The 17,068-nt window shown below is 34.7% G+C and overlaps 1 protein-coding gene across 1 annotated transcript in view; it reads right to left on the reverse strand.

Moving 5' to 3' along the window:
* LOC110466357 (kinesin-like protein KIF28P) overlaps window positions 1-17,068 on the reverse strand; it is a 60,666-nt gene that overhangs the window by 12,493 nt on the left and 31,105 nt on the right. Inside the window, exons 6-12 of the mRNA XM_021522801.1 lie at window positions 15,939-16,102; window positions 15,454-15,514; window positions 12,734-12,894; window positions 11,285-11,421; window positions 5,739-5,820; window positions 4,530-4,660; window positions 622-682 (exon numbers count right to left, since the gene is read on the reverse strand). Of these exons, the coding sequence (XP_021378476.1) occupies window positions 622-682; window positions 4,530-4,660; window positions 5,739-5,820; window positions 11,285-11,421; window positions 12,734-12,894; window positions 15,454-15,514; window positions 15,939-16,102 (797 nt within the window). The remainder of the gene's footprint in view (window positions 1-621; window positions 683-4,529; window positions 4,661-5,738; window positions 5,821-11,284; window positions 11,422-12,733; window positions 12,895-15,453; window positions 15,515-15,938; window positions 16,103-17,068) is intronic.

Genomic DNA, 17,068 nt, shown 5'->3' on the forward strand with positions numbered 1-17,068 from the left:
AGATCCCAGATCTGAACAGGAACAAGTCTGAACACTCTGATAACAATGTTGGATATTACCTAAACCCTAGATCTGAACATAACAAAGTCTGAACCCTCTTATAACAATATTGGATATTACCTAAACCCAAAGTCTGAACCCTCTTATAACAATATTGGATATTACCTAAACCCAAAGTCTGAACCCTCTTATAACAATATTGGATATTACCTAAACCCAAAGTCTGAACCCTCTTATAACAATATTGGATATTACCTAAACCCTAGATCAGAACATTACAAAGTCTGAACCCTCTTATAACAATATTGGACATTACCTAAACCCTAGATCAGAACATTACAAAGTCTGAACCCTCTTATAACAATATTGGATATTACCTAAACCCTAGATCTGAACATTACAAAGTCTGAACCCTCTTATAACATTATTGGACATTACCTAAACCCAAGATCAGAACATTACAAAGTCTGAACCCTCTTATAACAATATTAGATATTACCTAAACCCTAGATCTGAACATTACAAAGTCTGAACCCTCTTATAACATTATTGGACATTACCTAAACCCTAGATCTGAACACTACAAAGTCTGAACCCTCTTATCATAATATCCGACCTTACCCTAGACCTCGGAGTTGGACATTGTCATCTCCTGCTTTCGTTCTTCCTATCACTGTCTTTCCTAAAAATACAACAAAAGTTGAGTTGCCACAATTTTGCACATATTCCATACACTACCATATTGTTTTGTGGACATTTGACACATACATGTATGTGTACAAGAACATGTACATTATTGAAGAAGTATTTCAATTGTAAGCTTGATATATTGTGAATTAGTTGTGTTTGCTGAAGCAGTGTTTGTAATATAAGAACTATATGATACATTGTACAGAAGTTGTTTTTTGCAGTATTTGGAGTATAGGTTTGATACACTGTATATAAGATACCTTATTGAAGCAGTGTTTGGACTACAACTATGATACATCGTGTATAGATACCTTTACTGAAGCAGTGTTTATAATATAAGTTTGATACATTGTGTATAGGTTGTGTTTGTTGAAGCATTGTCTATAAGATAACTTATTGAAGCAGTGTTTATAATATAAGTTTGATAAATTGTGTATAGGTTGTGTTTGTTGAAGCATTGTATATAAGATACCTTATTGAAGCAGTGTTTGGACTACAACTATGATACATCATGTATAAGATATCTTTATTGAAGCAGTGTTTGTAATATAAGTTTGATACATTGTGTATAGGTTGTGTCTATTGAAGCAGTGTTTATAATATAAGTTTGATACATTGTGTATAGGTTGTGTTTATTGAAGCAGTGTTTATAATATAAGTTTGATAAATTTTGTATAGGTTGTGTTTGTTGAAGCATTGTATATAAGATACCTTATTGAAGCAGTGTTTGGACTACAACTATGATACATGGTGTATAAGATACCTTTATTGAAGCAGTGTTTGTAATATAAATTTGATAAATTTTGTATAGGTTGTGTTTGTTGAAGCATTGTATTTGGACTACAACTATGATACATCGTGTATAAGATACCTTTATTGAAGCAGTGTTTGTAATATAAGTTTGATACATTGTGTATAGGTTGTGTCTATTGAAGCAGTGTTTATAATATAAGTTTGATACATTGTGTATAGGTTGTGTCTATTGAAGCAGTGNGATACATTGTGTATAGGTTGTGTTTGTTGAAGCAGTGTTTGTGCTATAAGTTTGATACATTGTGTATAGGTTGTGTTTATTGAAGCAGTGTTTGTAATATAAGTTTGATACATTGTGTATAGGTTGTGTTTGTTGAAGCAGTGTTTGTGCTATAAGTTTGATACATTCTGTGTAAGTTATGTTTGTTGAAGCAGTGTTTGTAATATAAGTTTGATACATTGTGTATAGGTTGTATTTGTTTAAGCAGTATTTGTGCTATAAGTTTGATACATTCTGTGTAAGTTGTGTTTATTGAAGGAGTGTTTGTAATATATGTTTGATACATTGTGTCTAGGTGGTGTTTGTTGAAGCAGAGTTTGTAATATAAGTTCTGTGTTAGTTGTGTTTTTTGAGGCATTGTGTAAAAGATACCTTTATTGAAGCAGGGTTTGGACTACAACTATGATACATGGTGTATAAGATACCTTTATTGAAGCAGTGTTTGTGCCATAAGTTTGATACATCGTGTATAGGTTGTGTCTATTGAAGCAGTGCTTATAATATACGCTTGATACATTGAGTATAGGTTGTGTTTGTTGCAGCAGTGTTTGTGCTATAAAATAGATACATTGTATATAGGTTGTGTTTATTTAAGCAGTGTTTGTAATATATGTTTGATACATTGTGTCTAGGTGGTGTTTGTTGAAGCAGGGTTTGTAATATAAGTTCTGTGTTAGTTGTGTTTTTTGAAGCATTGTGTAAAAGATACCTTTATTGAAGCAGGGTTTTATTATGCCAGATAGCTGAGGATCCTTATTGATATTGGTTATGTAAGGTTTGTTTTCAAACTCCTGTTTTTTTTGGTCGTCGCCGCCACTGACAGATTTCTCCCACTCCTTTCTGTAGACGTTAAGGATAAACAATAGATAAGTGTTATAGTTTTGTTTGTGCTATAAGTTTGATACATCGTGTATAGGTTGTGTCTATTGAAGCAGTGCTTATAATATACGCTTGATACATTGAGTATAGGTTGTGTTTGTTGAAGCAGGGTTTGTGCTATAAGTTTGATACATCGTGTATAGGTTGTGTTTGTTGGAGCAGTGTTTGTAATATATGTTTGATACATTGTGTATAGGATGTGTTTGTTGAAGCAGGGTTTGGACTACAACTATGATACATGGTGTATAAGATACCTTTATTGAAGCAGTGTTTGTGCTATAAGTTTGATACATCGTGTATAGGTTGTGTTATTGAAGCAGTGTTTGTGCTATAAAATAGATACATTGTATATAGGTTGTGTTTATCGAAGCAGTGTTTGTAATATAAGTTTGATGCATTGTGTATAGGTTGTATTTGTTTAAGCAGTATTTGTGCTATAAGTTTGATACATTCTGTGTAAGTTGTGTTTATTGAAGGAGTGTTTGTAATATAAGAACTGTATGATACATTGTACAGAAATTGTTTTTGCAGTATTTGGAGTATAGGTTTGATACACTGTATATAAGATACCTTATTGAAGCAGTGTTTATAATATAAGTTTGATATATTGTAATATAAGTTTGATGCATTGTGTATAGGTTGTTTTTGTTGAAGCAGTGTTTGTAATATATGTTTGATACATTGTGTAAAGGTTGTGTTTGTTGCAGCAGTGTTTGTGCTATAAAATAGATACATTGTATATAGGTTGTGTTTATCGAAGCAGTGTTTGTAATATATGTTTGATACATTGTGTCTAGGTGGTGTTTGTTGAAGCAGGGTTTGGACTACAACTATGATACATGGTGTATAGGTTGTGTCTATTGAAGCAGTGTTTAATGTGCTATAAGTTTGATACATTCTGTGTAAGTTGTGTTTATTGAAACAGTGTTTGTAATATATGTTTGATACATTGTGTCTAGGTGGTGTTTGTTGAAGCAGAGTTTGTGCTATAAGTTTGATACATGGTGTATAGGTTGTGTTTATTGAGGCAGTGTTTGTGCTATAAAATAGATACATTGTATATAGGTTGTGTTTATCGAAGCAGTGTTTGTAATATAAGTTCTGTGTTAGTTGTGTTTTTTGAAGCATTGTGCAAAAGATACCTTTATTGAAGCAGTGTTTAATGTGCTATAAGTTTGATACATGGTGTATAAGATACCTTTATTGAAGCAGTGTTTGATTAGGCCGGATAGCTGAGGATCCTCATTGATATTCGTTATGTAAGGTTTGTTTTCAAACTCCTGTTTTTTTTGGTCGTCGCCGCCACTGACAGATTTCTCCCACTCCTTTCTGTAGACGTTAAGGACAAACAATAGATAAGTGTTATAGTTTTGTTTGTGCTATAAGTTTGATACATCGTGTATAGGTTGTGTCTATTGAAGCAGTGTTTAATGTGCTATAAGTTTGATACATCGTGTATAGGTTGTGTCTATTGAAGCAGTGCTTATAATATACGCTTGATACATTGTGTAAAGGTTGTGTTTGTTGAAGTAGTGTTTGTGCTATAAAATAGATACATTGTATATAGGTTGTGTTTATTTAAGCAGTGTTTGTAATATAAGTTCTGTGTTAGTTGTGTTTTTTGAAGCATTGTGTAAAAGATACCTTTATTGAAGCAGGGTTTTATTATGCCAGATAGCTGAGGATCCTTATTGATATTGGTTATGTAAGGATTGTTTTCAAACTCCTGTTTTTTTGGTCGTCGCCACCACTGACAGATTTCTCCCACTCCTTTCTGTAGACGTTAAGGATAAACAATAGATAAGTGTTATAGTTTTGTTTGTGCTATAAGTTTGATACATCGTGTATAGGTTGTGTTTATCGAAGCAGTGTTTGTAATATAAGTTCTGTGTTAGTTGTGTTTTTTGAGGCATTGTGTAAAAGATACCTTTATTGAAGCAGTGTTTGATTATGCCAGATAGCTGAGGATCCTCATTGATATTGGTTATGTAAGGTTTGTTTTCAAACTCCTGTTTTTTTTGGTCGTCGCCACCACTGACAGATTTCTCCCACTCCTTTCTGTAGACGTTAAGGACAAACAATAGATAAGTGTTATAGTTTACAGCAAAACACAAATTACTTCGTAAGTTATGAACTAGAAACCACGCAATTCTATCCGAGACTTTGAGACCAGTAGTGTAATGAATATTATCAAAAAATGCTTGTTTGTGGATTTGCAACAGCTAAGGGCATATAGTCGTTCTCAAAATACCAAGTGGAAACAATCTGACATGTATTGGTGACGTTGACCTAATGACCTCACGTACAGTTCAAAGAAAGATGTTCAAATAAAAAAAAGTGTCTGTAAAGTATTATGACACTGAGTAGAAATCAAAATCATATTTTTAGTAAGTGAAATTTGACACAGCGAGACCATAGGACATTGAAATCACAAGATATATTCAACTGAAGGGAAGGTACCTGTGAAATTTAATGTCAAAGATTGTAGACTAATTTGTCAAGCTATTTTGAAAACCCTAAATTTTCTTTCTGCTACAGTTATAGTGTCATTAAGGTTTGATATAAAGACTGTAAATGTATTCTCTTATGGCAGTTTGTGATAAATGATATATCTGTGTGAAGTACTATGCCACATTTCATAGGGAGGTTATTCTACTGCTGTATCTATCAAATATTAGAGAAAGCAATCCCTATTAGTAAGTAAATGACCTTGATCTGAACAAAGCACAACCTAACTTCGTTATCCTTTTCTACCACTCTAGTTGCCTTAACCAATTTGGGAAAATTACAAAGAATTTAGAACCTCCAAACATTCTCCAAAACAACCATAATAGACTCTTTTTAAAAATTTCAAATAAGTTGGTAAATTATGATGAAGAGATGTGAAGCTCGGATCAGAAAAAGGGAGCATGGAGTGTGTGCTTAAGTCGGGATTGGGGACCTTACTAAGTGGAATATGGTAATCAGTTATAATTCACTTCTATCTTTGGGGTCATAGGTTCTGATTGGTAGTTATAACATAATAGAAAAACAGATGCAGAATTTGTTATACATGTATCACACTTCAGCCACAAGTTTTCCAGCCTCGTGAAAAGTAAACAAGCTGGACATGATGAAAGGAAAACCTAGTACAGACCTTGCTTGCTCTAGTCGCTGTTCCCATGACAGGTTCATGTTTTTCATCCGGCGCTCATTTTCCTGTAACATTCTCTGTAGTTCTGTTCCAAGTAAAATCAAGGCAATTAGACTATTATCACAGTCACCAATGCTGATGACATTTTTAGAAACATAAATTAGACAGGTATTAAATTCAATTGATGCATCATGCACCTCTGGAAAATGGAGAAGAAAAATTTGTATTTCACCATCATCAATTTCACTTGATCATGACTATACTTCATAAGAATGGGGCAAATATGCAATAGAATGATTTTCTTACATAATTCAAAAAAAAATGTTTCTTTTTCATCTTTTATTTCTTCTTTTTATTTTATTCTATTTTATTCTTTCATGCATTCAATTAGGAGTTTCACTTTTTGATACAGAATCATGTAGCGAACCAATCTTTGATGAAACTCAATGATGGAAAAATTGAAACGTGATCAAAAACAATATGTGGAAATGTGCTTTGATGCAAGTCTATTGGTTTTTTTTATGAAAGAAGAATCAGTTTCACAAAATTGCATTTACTCGTTTGATTTACAAGGTCTTCTTCAAGAGAAACAAATGCCAGTATATAAAAGTTAAAAAATAAATATTTAGATAAATGTTCATTTTTATCAGATGCAAGGTAAAATGACTGTTTAATAACACATTAAACATTCTTTTAGTAAAACACTTCAGCTTTATAGCAGTTTTGGACTAAACGATCATAAAGTTATACTTGGGAAATGTAATTAACAGTGAGAGTGACAACACAGAAGTAGTGAGAATAGAATAGTCTTTCTTAGAATTACATGTCAGACACCAAACCACCTTGAAATGACCTTGACTTTAGTCTTAATCATTAATATTAAGACCAGAGGGTTTAGTCACAGGAAAGATATCAGATGATAGTTGTACATCTTAAATCTCTGATATCTGGGAATTTATGGAAACAAATAAAAATAAAATATAAGAGAATGCTTTTAAGGATTTCAACTTTCAATATTACATTTGTTTAAACTAATGAAAATTATTTTATCAAACTTTAAAACTAATTGATGAAGAATTATAATAGAAATTTTGTCGGGGCAATGCAATTCACATGGTATACTAGACTAGCTACAATCAACACTACAGGCTGAGAACGAGGATTTCGAAATATTAGATATCTATTTTTATAGGTTTAACAATGGATACCACAAGGAAATAAAGTACTCTTTGTCTGATCAACTATTGTAAAGTTAATTTGCAGACCCTTTTTTTCACTGTACAAGAATTCTTGATAAATTACTTTGTATCTGAAGTACCCTTGGTTTAAACAATACTGAGTCATGACTCAAATAGATAACAAAATACAAATCAGCGACAAAAGAGACAAAATAAGGTTTTATATTACATGATAATTCTCTACCACTACAATTTGTTTGAACACTTCCTAACTATATTACTTGAGGTGGACAAACACTGAAGTTCAGTCTTCAATACTAAATCTTTGCCATCAATAAAACGTGTTTGTGTTGGGATATAAGCAATGTAACTACACGATTCCTCAAAAAGGAGTGTTTAAATTTAGATGATGAACTTTATTCAATAATTCATTAATTCAAGTCAAAGCATTTGTAATTTCAGTTTACAAACAAAACCATGAAAACACTTTAACTGAAAACATGACCTGTTATTGACCATTACATGTACTGATGTCTAAATGTTCCTGTAGCGCACATGAATATATTCTTGTAAGACCACACAAAGTCACTACAAATTACACAACTAACCTCACCTAGCAACACCATTCAAGGGGAGACAACCTTCTCAGTACTACATCCTTTAGAATATCTGAGTAATTAAAGACCTTATGTGAATAAACAGAGGCGATATCTCCCGCAATTACTTTTGAAATACTGACAGCATAAATCAAGTGTATACTGCAGGCTACTTGTGATAAGCCCATGGCATGTTAGAGGCCATGGAACCCTCCCATATTTCACAGATCCAGAAATATGCCATTCTTGTAAATGTATGGTAAATAAGTTACATCCCCTTCCTCTTATAGTCCGGCAGATTGGTGCAGAAATCAGAAGAATTGTGGGTTTTATAGTAGAAGCATACCAATTGGTATGCATGTAGGGAATGATATACTGATCAATTTTGGATATGGGGCCAATAAAAAAAAAATCAAGATGGCCACCAAATCCAAGATGGTCGCCAAATATTTGCCGAGAATGGTGCAAAAATCAGGAAAATCGTGGATTTTAGGATAAAGCATAAAACTTGGCATACTGGTTGAGAATTATATACTGATCAATTTAGGCTATGGGGCCAATCTTTTTCTTTCAAGATGGCCACCAAAAATAAGATGGCCACCAATTCCAAGATGGCCGCCAAATATATGTTAAATTTAACAATTCCATACGTACATTTGTATACTCATTTGTAAGTATATTTTTGTAGTTTCTTACATTTTTTTACACAATAATTATTATCTTGTTTATGTATGAGCAGACAATCATGTAAACAAAGCTAGACTTATATATTGCCTTTAAAAGAATGGTGATGGCCACCATTTTAAGATGGCAGAAGAATTTTTCAAAACTTGCATAAAAACATATTTCCTCAGCTCAATTTTATTAATTTTAAGATAAATTCATTTCTCGTTATGATAAGTATATATGTATGACAGTGTGTGTATTGAACATTATTTTGATACTTGATGAACATTTAAAATCAAATCAATTGTGCTCACTGCATTCAAAATGGCCCTAACATATTCGTTGAAAGAAGCAAAAATTAAAATNAATGGCATCAATAATGTACAAAATCGTGGGAAGATATTTAGATTAATGCCTGATGTTGTAGATTTCACTTTTGAACCTATATCATTTACAATAACGATGTAATACCACATGTATTACTAAAATATCAAAAATGGCGGCCATCTTGGATTTGGCGGCCATCTTGAAAAAATTCTGCTTGGCCCCATATCCAAAATTTATCAGTACACCACTTCCTTCATTCATGCTAAGTTTCATGCTTCTACTAAAGATCCCACAATTATTCACCAATCTGCCGGACTATTAGGGCTTATCTCAGGTAAAACACAGCAAAAGCTAATCTGAGCCCAAGTTGTTCAAACTTTCATTAGCTTTTCAGCATTCAATTAGCAGTATTTGTTCTTTTTAACAGATTTCAGAATTCTAATTCGACAATATCAATACTGCACAAAGACTTGTAATCTTTCAAAAGGGAAAAAAGATATTTTTTTTACGTTTGAAAATACATGTTAAACTGACAAGGCTTTGTACCACTGGGAATGTAGCCTAGTTACTTAAATGTTTTGTCAGCTTAACAAGACATTAATTCAAATTCTTAAATTGATACGTATGTTTTCAAATGTTTTTTTTATTACTTTGTCATCAATTGATCATTTTCAATTTCTGTTTTATGATTTTTTTTTACATCAATAACAATATATTTGAAAATGTGTTGGGTAAAACAAATGAATGAAATTTCTGTGAAAGCTAAACAGACTTTGAACAACTATAGGGACCCTTGTGATTTACAGTAAATGTGGAGAGACATAGGTGATTAACATGTAAGTCTGGCATATACAGTCCTCTGGTAACATACCTCTCCGACCTACAACAAACCAGGGATCACATCTTATAGGAAGTTACTTCATTAAAGGCAAAGGCTAACGTGATATTGTTTCAATATAGGTATAGGCAAATGTAAAATTGGCGAATATCATGTTAATTGCTTCATCATTATGCAAGTCAGCTATCTTATTCTACAAATTCACCTCCACGTTGTACATGGAAACGAGGCTTGAAAAAAATAATAGTAATTTGAGGTTCTTATTTACCGCTTTATCACAACCCTAGTTCGTAGGTCGTCTCAAAGCGGTGCACAAATTAGTATCCATGTTATAGGGCCTTTGCAACCAGCCAATATCTTTCTCAACTCCCAGGCATTCTACAATTCTAGCACTGCCCAACCACGTACTCAGTTACAGCTGAGTAGACTTGAACAATTGAAGTAAAGTATCTTGCTCAAAGATACAAGACAGTGCCGTGCCTTCGGTCACGAGCCCGGTGTTCTACCACTAGACTACCGTGCCTCCCTAAATGTTATTGTGTTTTCGGTCAAATACATTTGAGAAATTCTGAAGACAATTTCAAATGACTATGTAGAAAGCATTTATGAAATTAGTTTGTTAGATACCCAGCTTATTAAACTATAAGTGAAATGGCACTTTAAAGTACAATAATGTATAACCCAAACCAACTAACCTATACAGCTAATGTCTTATACAATCAATTCTGATCTTCATAGAGTATATAATACGAACATATCAATATAAATCTGGTACTCAAATAAATCATATCCAATTATGCAAAATCACTTCTTTCCTCCTCAGCGATCATCTTCTGTCTGATGTCATATTCTGATGACTTTTCATCAAACATTAAAAACTATGGAGTTTATATAATTATATAGCACCAACATCTGTCATGCTTTACTGATTGACTGAAGAATAGGTCATTGAAGCATGACCCCTTATTAGAGTACCAATACCTAGATATTGACAGAAGTGACACAAGGTGTTATAATGACGGAATCAAGTACAAACACATGTTGCCGGAAGTGAACAGAAATTTCAGTATAGAGCCAAAAAACAGACATGATGAGGCAGGAAATACAAACATTCCAGTCATAACCATCAAATAAAACATGCTTTTGATAATCACTGGCTACGTGAGCACATCACAGATATGGTTTGCTGAATTTTGTAGTTTAGACTGCATTTACGATATTAATCCTTTCAGATTTAGTGATGTCTCTGTTGTCTATAGTCACACAACAACATCAGATACATTTGTAGGTGTCAGGCACATTCCAGACCACAGTTTCATCACTGTCAGTAGTCATGCACAACAAAACACAATTTTCACCAGTTTTTTCAGTATCTGCATACTTGTCCTCCTGACTGGTAACTTTAGCATAACATACAATATATCAGACTTGTTTTTAAAATTAACAAAAAAAAATATCAATATGTTTAAACTAGAAGCAATTATATCAAAGTTTTACTTTATACACAAACAATGTACGTATCAAACATGATGCAACATTTAAAGACCGACTGGTCCCTTTGTAGAAGCAAATACATTCAATACAAAACATCAGCATTTTATATTCTTAAGGCATTGTAAACAGGATAACAAGTTTTAAACAAAAACTATCTTAAGCAATGAATGCTCTGTTTAAACCTGACAAATGTATTCCTATACAAGCATTCAAAAAACTGGCAATAAATTACTATATACATCATTTCCTACCCATTTTCCCCATAAAATTGACATTTACAGTTTTAATGTATTAAAAAATTGTCTAAAAAGACAGCAATATTTTTTTCAATTATCTGGATAGTTTTATTTATCTACAAATATTAATCTAATGGCAATGCAATGTAAGAGAGGCATGTTTCCATTTCTTTTACACGGCATTTCCACTTTAAGCGTTTGTAATGAGAAATACCTTCCGAGGTGTCTGGCCCGCCGCTACCCTCTTTAGACAACAAAGCCAAGAGCTTTGCATTCTCCTCCTTCAGCTCACGGATCAGCCTCTCTGTGGGACTCTCATTCACCACAGCCTTATTCTGAATTCTTTTGGCCCTACAACAGTATATGTTTAATGTCAAGCCCTGCAACAGCACATGTAGAAATTGGAGTATATAAGATCGATAATTATGAATTAAAGCGAACGCAGACAGAATACCGACGTTCCGACAGTGAGATGAAACCTGCATGGGTGGAATCATGTAGGCAAAAAACCCATCACCCAACCAACCAAGAATTAAAGCGAGAGTATTTTGATTCTTAGTTTTAAAGAAAGATTGTAGAAATATCTATAGACATGTTAGCCTTTGGCTAATACCCACTCATTCCACTTTTGTCCTAATTAAAGTTAACAGTCAAACTTCAGCCTTTCGAATCTTATGAAAATGCATTTGATACAACAATGAATTGTTTCATCAACAAAGCAGTACCAACTTGATGAAACTAATAGGTCAAGTTGATGAAACTAATAGGTCAAGTTGATGAAACTAATAGGTCAAGTTGATGAAACTAATAGGTCAAGTTGATGAAACTAATAGGTCAAGTTGATGAAACTAATAGGTCAAGTTGATGAAACTAATAGGTCAAGTTGATGAAACTAATAGGTCAAGTTGATGAAACTAATAGGTCAAGTTGATGAAACTAATAGGTCAAGTTGATGAAACTAATAGGTCAAGTTGATGAAACTAATAGGTCAAGTTGATGAAACTAATAGGTCAAGTTGATGAAACTAATAGGTCAAGTTGATGAAACTAATAGGTCAAGTTGATGAAACGTATATGGTTATACGACACCTCCACCACTTAGCTATGTAGTTATGAGTAAAACAACTCAATGCTGTGTATTTATACTTTTCAACATGAAGAAAATATTTCAAGAAACAGCCAATCATGCTTGGTTGCCATTGACTTTGACAGTTACACTGTCAAAGTACCATGTCACACTGGCCTTGACCTTTAAACCCCAAAATAAACTAGAACAGTAAGCATGGCATAAATGTGAAGTGTTTAATTAGAGTTTTAATGAGTAGGGAATATCTTATATAAACATTATAGTTCAGAACACAATTTTTTAGTACTAAAAACAAAGGCACATTGATTTCCTAACTGAACTGCAGTGGTTCAGACATTAAAAGTAGTATTAATGGCAGCTCAACCATTGTAACTAGAAATATGGTACTTGTCACTGTAACATCGATATAGTTTCGAGCGAAATGCTTTACTTTTATTTAACTCATTCATCCCTAAAGAAGCATTTGAACTCTTCCAATTCAAAGGTTGGAATAGTTCATTATGAAATTTCAGGGGTTAATGAGTTAACAACTGTTTCCTCTGATAACTATAAGCCTTGTTAGCTATAGAATACACACCTGTCGGCGTATCTGAGAGTAGAAAGGGTCTCGTCGTAGTTCATAGCTGCTGGGCTTAGAGCCGCTATCTGTAACACCGAAATATGTACACATTTATTCTTAAAATGCAACAATAACTGCGATAAACAGATGCATGATTTATTTTTTGTGAACAGTGATGACTAATTAATAAGCTTAATAATAAAGATAATCACAAATTTCATTAAACTGATTCTGGTTTGTGTATGAGAGTTCCAAATCTGATGTCAGATTTAGACTTGTATCTCTGTAATAAAAATAGATTATATTGATGTATTAATTAACTAATACACCCTAACAAGCTATTTTATTTAGTATTGCAATGTCCATTGTTGATAATTGGGGCAGATCCATGATTACATATGAAAAGTTAGCTGGATTTTTTTTCTCAAGCAAGAAAATATGATGGGCCTTGTATAGACTTGCTCATTAAATTTATGAGCTAAGTTTTATTCAATATAAATGGCCTATTATTATAAATCCATGTTTTGCAATTACATAAAACTAGAACACTGACAGGTCAGTAAGGGCCCCGTCTTGTGGCAATATATCCCCAATAATCATCAAGAAGCAATCTGCCCATATATTTGAGCTTGACGTTTGACATTTGGACTTCAAAAAGAATCGCAAGGAAGCAAAATATACATTTTACATGTACTATGATGTGAGTCTTGTTTCCTTCCACCTCCATATTTGCTGGGCTAACAGAAATGTAAATACCGGTGCAATACTCATTTGTTAGCTTTGATTTGTTTTATTTCACCTTATATACCTCCTCCATCAAGAGCCAGGGTCAAAGTCAGAGATCCACTTTGTNACGGACAGACAGACAGACAGACAGACAGACAGACAGAGTGATTACTATAGGGCACCCGTATCTCCGATATGGGGCCCTAATAACTGGATATGTTAATCTATTACAAAGCAAAAATAGACTGTTCCTTATATACGGTGGTTGTTTTGAAAGCAAAATAAAGACACCTAACATCTACCATATACCATATATATCATTATAAAAGATAACAGTATACAGTTGCTTAAAAGAATATCTTATAGTCACTTGTAACAAAGCATACTACAGTTTATTAAGCTAATGGTGACAGTGTAGTAATAATGGACAATCTCTAAACCTGAGGGTGTTTGATTGACCCTAGCCGGGAGGTCATCTAGTTTCATAATGGGATTAATTTATTACTGCCTTTATCAGAAATGACCAATAAAATTTCAAGATGAAATGTGTGTTCCTTATGAAGATAAGTGTTAAATAGAAACAGGTGAGTTGAATTAACCATAAATTAACTGTAAATTTTATCACAACAAGGCAACTGTCTTCACATGGGTCTACCAATCAAGGCAATGGAATGTAGAAAATGAGACAAGATGTATCCTCGACATATTGTTGAAGAAGGAAGGACATGTGCACTTGTGATCACATTGGGACAAGTTCTCACTGGTAAGGTCAATAAGGGTATGTCCTTTATTGGAGACAAGAGTCAGATGAGGTCACCCTAGATCAGACCTAGTGACAACAGAACATTCACTTTATATAATATGTTGTTGTACCATAGTTATTCCACAGTTTTCCAAAATAAATCACATGATGGTGCAACTGTTGTCCCTAACTACTAATTGTAACTGTGATGGTGCAACTGTTGCCCCTAACTACTAATTGTTGCTGTGATGTGCAACTGTTGCCCCTGACTACTAATTGTTGCTGTGATGGTGCAACTGTTGCCCCTAACTACTTATTGTAACTGTGATGATGCAACTGTTGCCCCTGACTACTTATTTTAACTGTGATGTGGCAACTGTTGCCCCTAACTACTAATTGTTGCTGTGATGTGCAACTGTTGCCCCTGACTACTAATTGTTGCTGTGATGGTGCAACTGTTGCCCCTGACTACTTATTGTTGCTGTGATGGTGCAATTTTTGCTACTAACTACTAATGAGGGTGAACTTAGTTGCCTCCCAGTGCTGGCTGTAACTGACCATGAGGGGGGAACTTAGTTGCCTCCCAGTACTGGCTGTAACTGACCATGAAGGGGGAACTTAGTTGCCTCCCAGTGCTGGCTGTAACTGACCATGAGGGGGGAACTTAGTTGCCTCCCAGTGCTGGCTGTAACTGACCATGAGGGGGGAACTTAGTTGCCTCCCAGTGCTGGCTGTAACTGACCATGAGGGGGGAACTTAGTTGCCTCCCAGTGCTGGCTGTAACTGACCATGAGGGGGGAACTTAGTTGCCTCCCAGTGCTGGCTGTAACTGACCATGAGGGGGGAACTTAGTTGCCTCCCAGTGCTGGCTGTAACTGACCATGAGGGGGGAACTTAGTTGCCTCCCAGTGCTGGCTGTAACTGACCATGAGGGGGGAACTTAGTTGCCTCCCAGTGCTGGCTGTAACTGACCATGAGGGGGGAACTTAGTTGCCTCCCAGTGCTGGCTGTAACTGACCATGAGGGGGGAACTTAGTTGCCTCCCAGTGCTGGCTGTAACTGACCATGAGGGGGGAACTTAGTTGCCTCCCAGTGCTGGCTGTAACTGACCATGANTGAAAAGTTTAAAGACTACATCGTCAGTGAAATGTTTAAAGACTACATCGTCAGTGAAATGTTTAAAAACTTCATCGTCAGTGAAATGTTTAAAGACTACATCGTCAGTGAAAAGTTTAAAGACTACATCGTCAGTGAAATGTTTAAAAACTACATCGTCAGTGAAAAGTTTAAAGACTACATCATCAGTGAAAAGTTTCAGGATCTCTGTCCCACTGTAGGCAAAACAATTGAGATTCCACTTTGTTTTTTTTATATATAAAGTAATTCATTTTGGATATAACTGCAGTGTAATTGGGCCAGTGCACTTTTGATGATTGGCTAACGTAGTTGGTTACAGCAACAGTATAACTATTTGAGGTCCAGGGTTTGAATCATGATCTAGCACTGCTCATTATGTTCATTCAAAACACTGCTGTTGATTATATTTTGTTCATTTCATCGTGTTTTCTGTTTTTTAAATGTCCTGAAAGGTATGGTTTTCTTTTCAGAAATGACTTATCACAGCTACAGCCGAGCCAGAAATAACAGATTTCACTGCACAGTTACAGTTTTGGGCAGTGGTACGGGAGGCAAGTTAATCAAATCATGGATAAAAAGGGCAGATTAGAGTTAAAGTGTCCCCCCCCTGTCCCCTACCTGATGACGTTCCCTAGAGTGGACAGACTCTGGTTAATGGCCGACCCTTCCCTCAGCCTGTCCCCTGTAGCACCAGTGGACGAACTCCTCTCTGACCCTGCCAGGTCCACCAGATTGATATCACTGCTCCTGGTGTTGCTTTTGCCATCAGCTCCCATTATCACCTTAAATTAGAACATGCAGTAATGAATATCAATGAGCAAATATCAGGTGCAAATCTAGGATTGTCCTTGATTAGTGTGTGGAAGACAATCACCATGTGAGCCAAGCTTAGATCAACCAGTGACCCCTGAACACATACTTGCCAACTCTCCCTATTTAGGAGAGAGACTCCTGCTTTTGGACCCTTAAATTTTGTATTTTCAACCAGCGAACTTGCTAAACTATTCCTATATTCTAAAGTCTAATGATTTCATCTGAAAAAACAACTCAAAATATGTCATTTTCAAGGGTTATTTTGTCTCTAGAGGGTAATGCAAACATTATATTCATGTTATAATGTTTAGCATGCAGTATGTGAACACCACAACAATTACCATTTCGCACATCTTTATACATCTTTGATTTCAATGTTATATATATTTCAAGTTGATATGAAAAACATGAATATGCAGAGTTAAATGCGACTCTATACAGTTACGGTTGTCTATAGCTTACATAGTCATTCTGCACAGTAGTCAGAAATAGAACTTTCAGTTTTTTTGAAGCTCAAGACAGGTCAATATTTTTTTGTCGTACCTCTTACCTCGCCTAATCCGAGTTGTACTTCACTATCAATTCACTTTGATTTTGTTCCCTAATAAAACTTTCTAACTTGGATGCACACTTGCCAATCTTTTGAAAATTCCACTTGCTTAAAATCAAAAACAAATATAATGTGTATACACCCACTAGGGAAAAATAACACCTTAAAATGGCATGTTTCACTTGTTCTAATCATTTGATCTTAGAATACCAGTGTAGGAGTGAATTCTTTGTTGAGAAATGGTTCATTTTAGGGTCCTAAATCAGAAGTATCCCCCCACCCCCCTTAAATATGGCGAGTTGGCAGGTTCCCCCCACCCCCCTAAAATAGAGAAAGTTGGCAGGTTCCCTCCACCCCCCTAAAATAGGGAGAGTAGGCAGGTTCC

Source organism: Mizuhopecten yessoensis, unplaced genomic scaffold (assembly GCF_002113885.1).
Source record: "Mizuhopecten yessoensis strain PY_sf001 unplaced genomic scaffold, ASM211388v2 scaffold11131, whole genome shotgun sequence".
Classification (NCBI taxonomy): domain Eukaryota; kingdom Metazoa; phylum Mollusca; class Bivalvia; order Pectinida; family Pectinidae; genus Mizuhopecten; species Mizuhopecten yessoensis.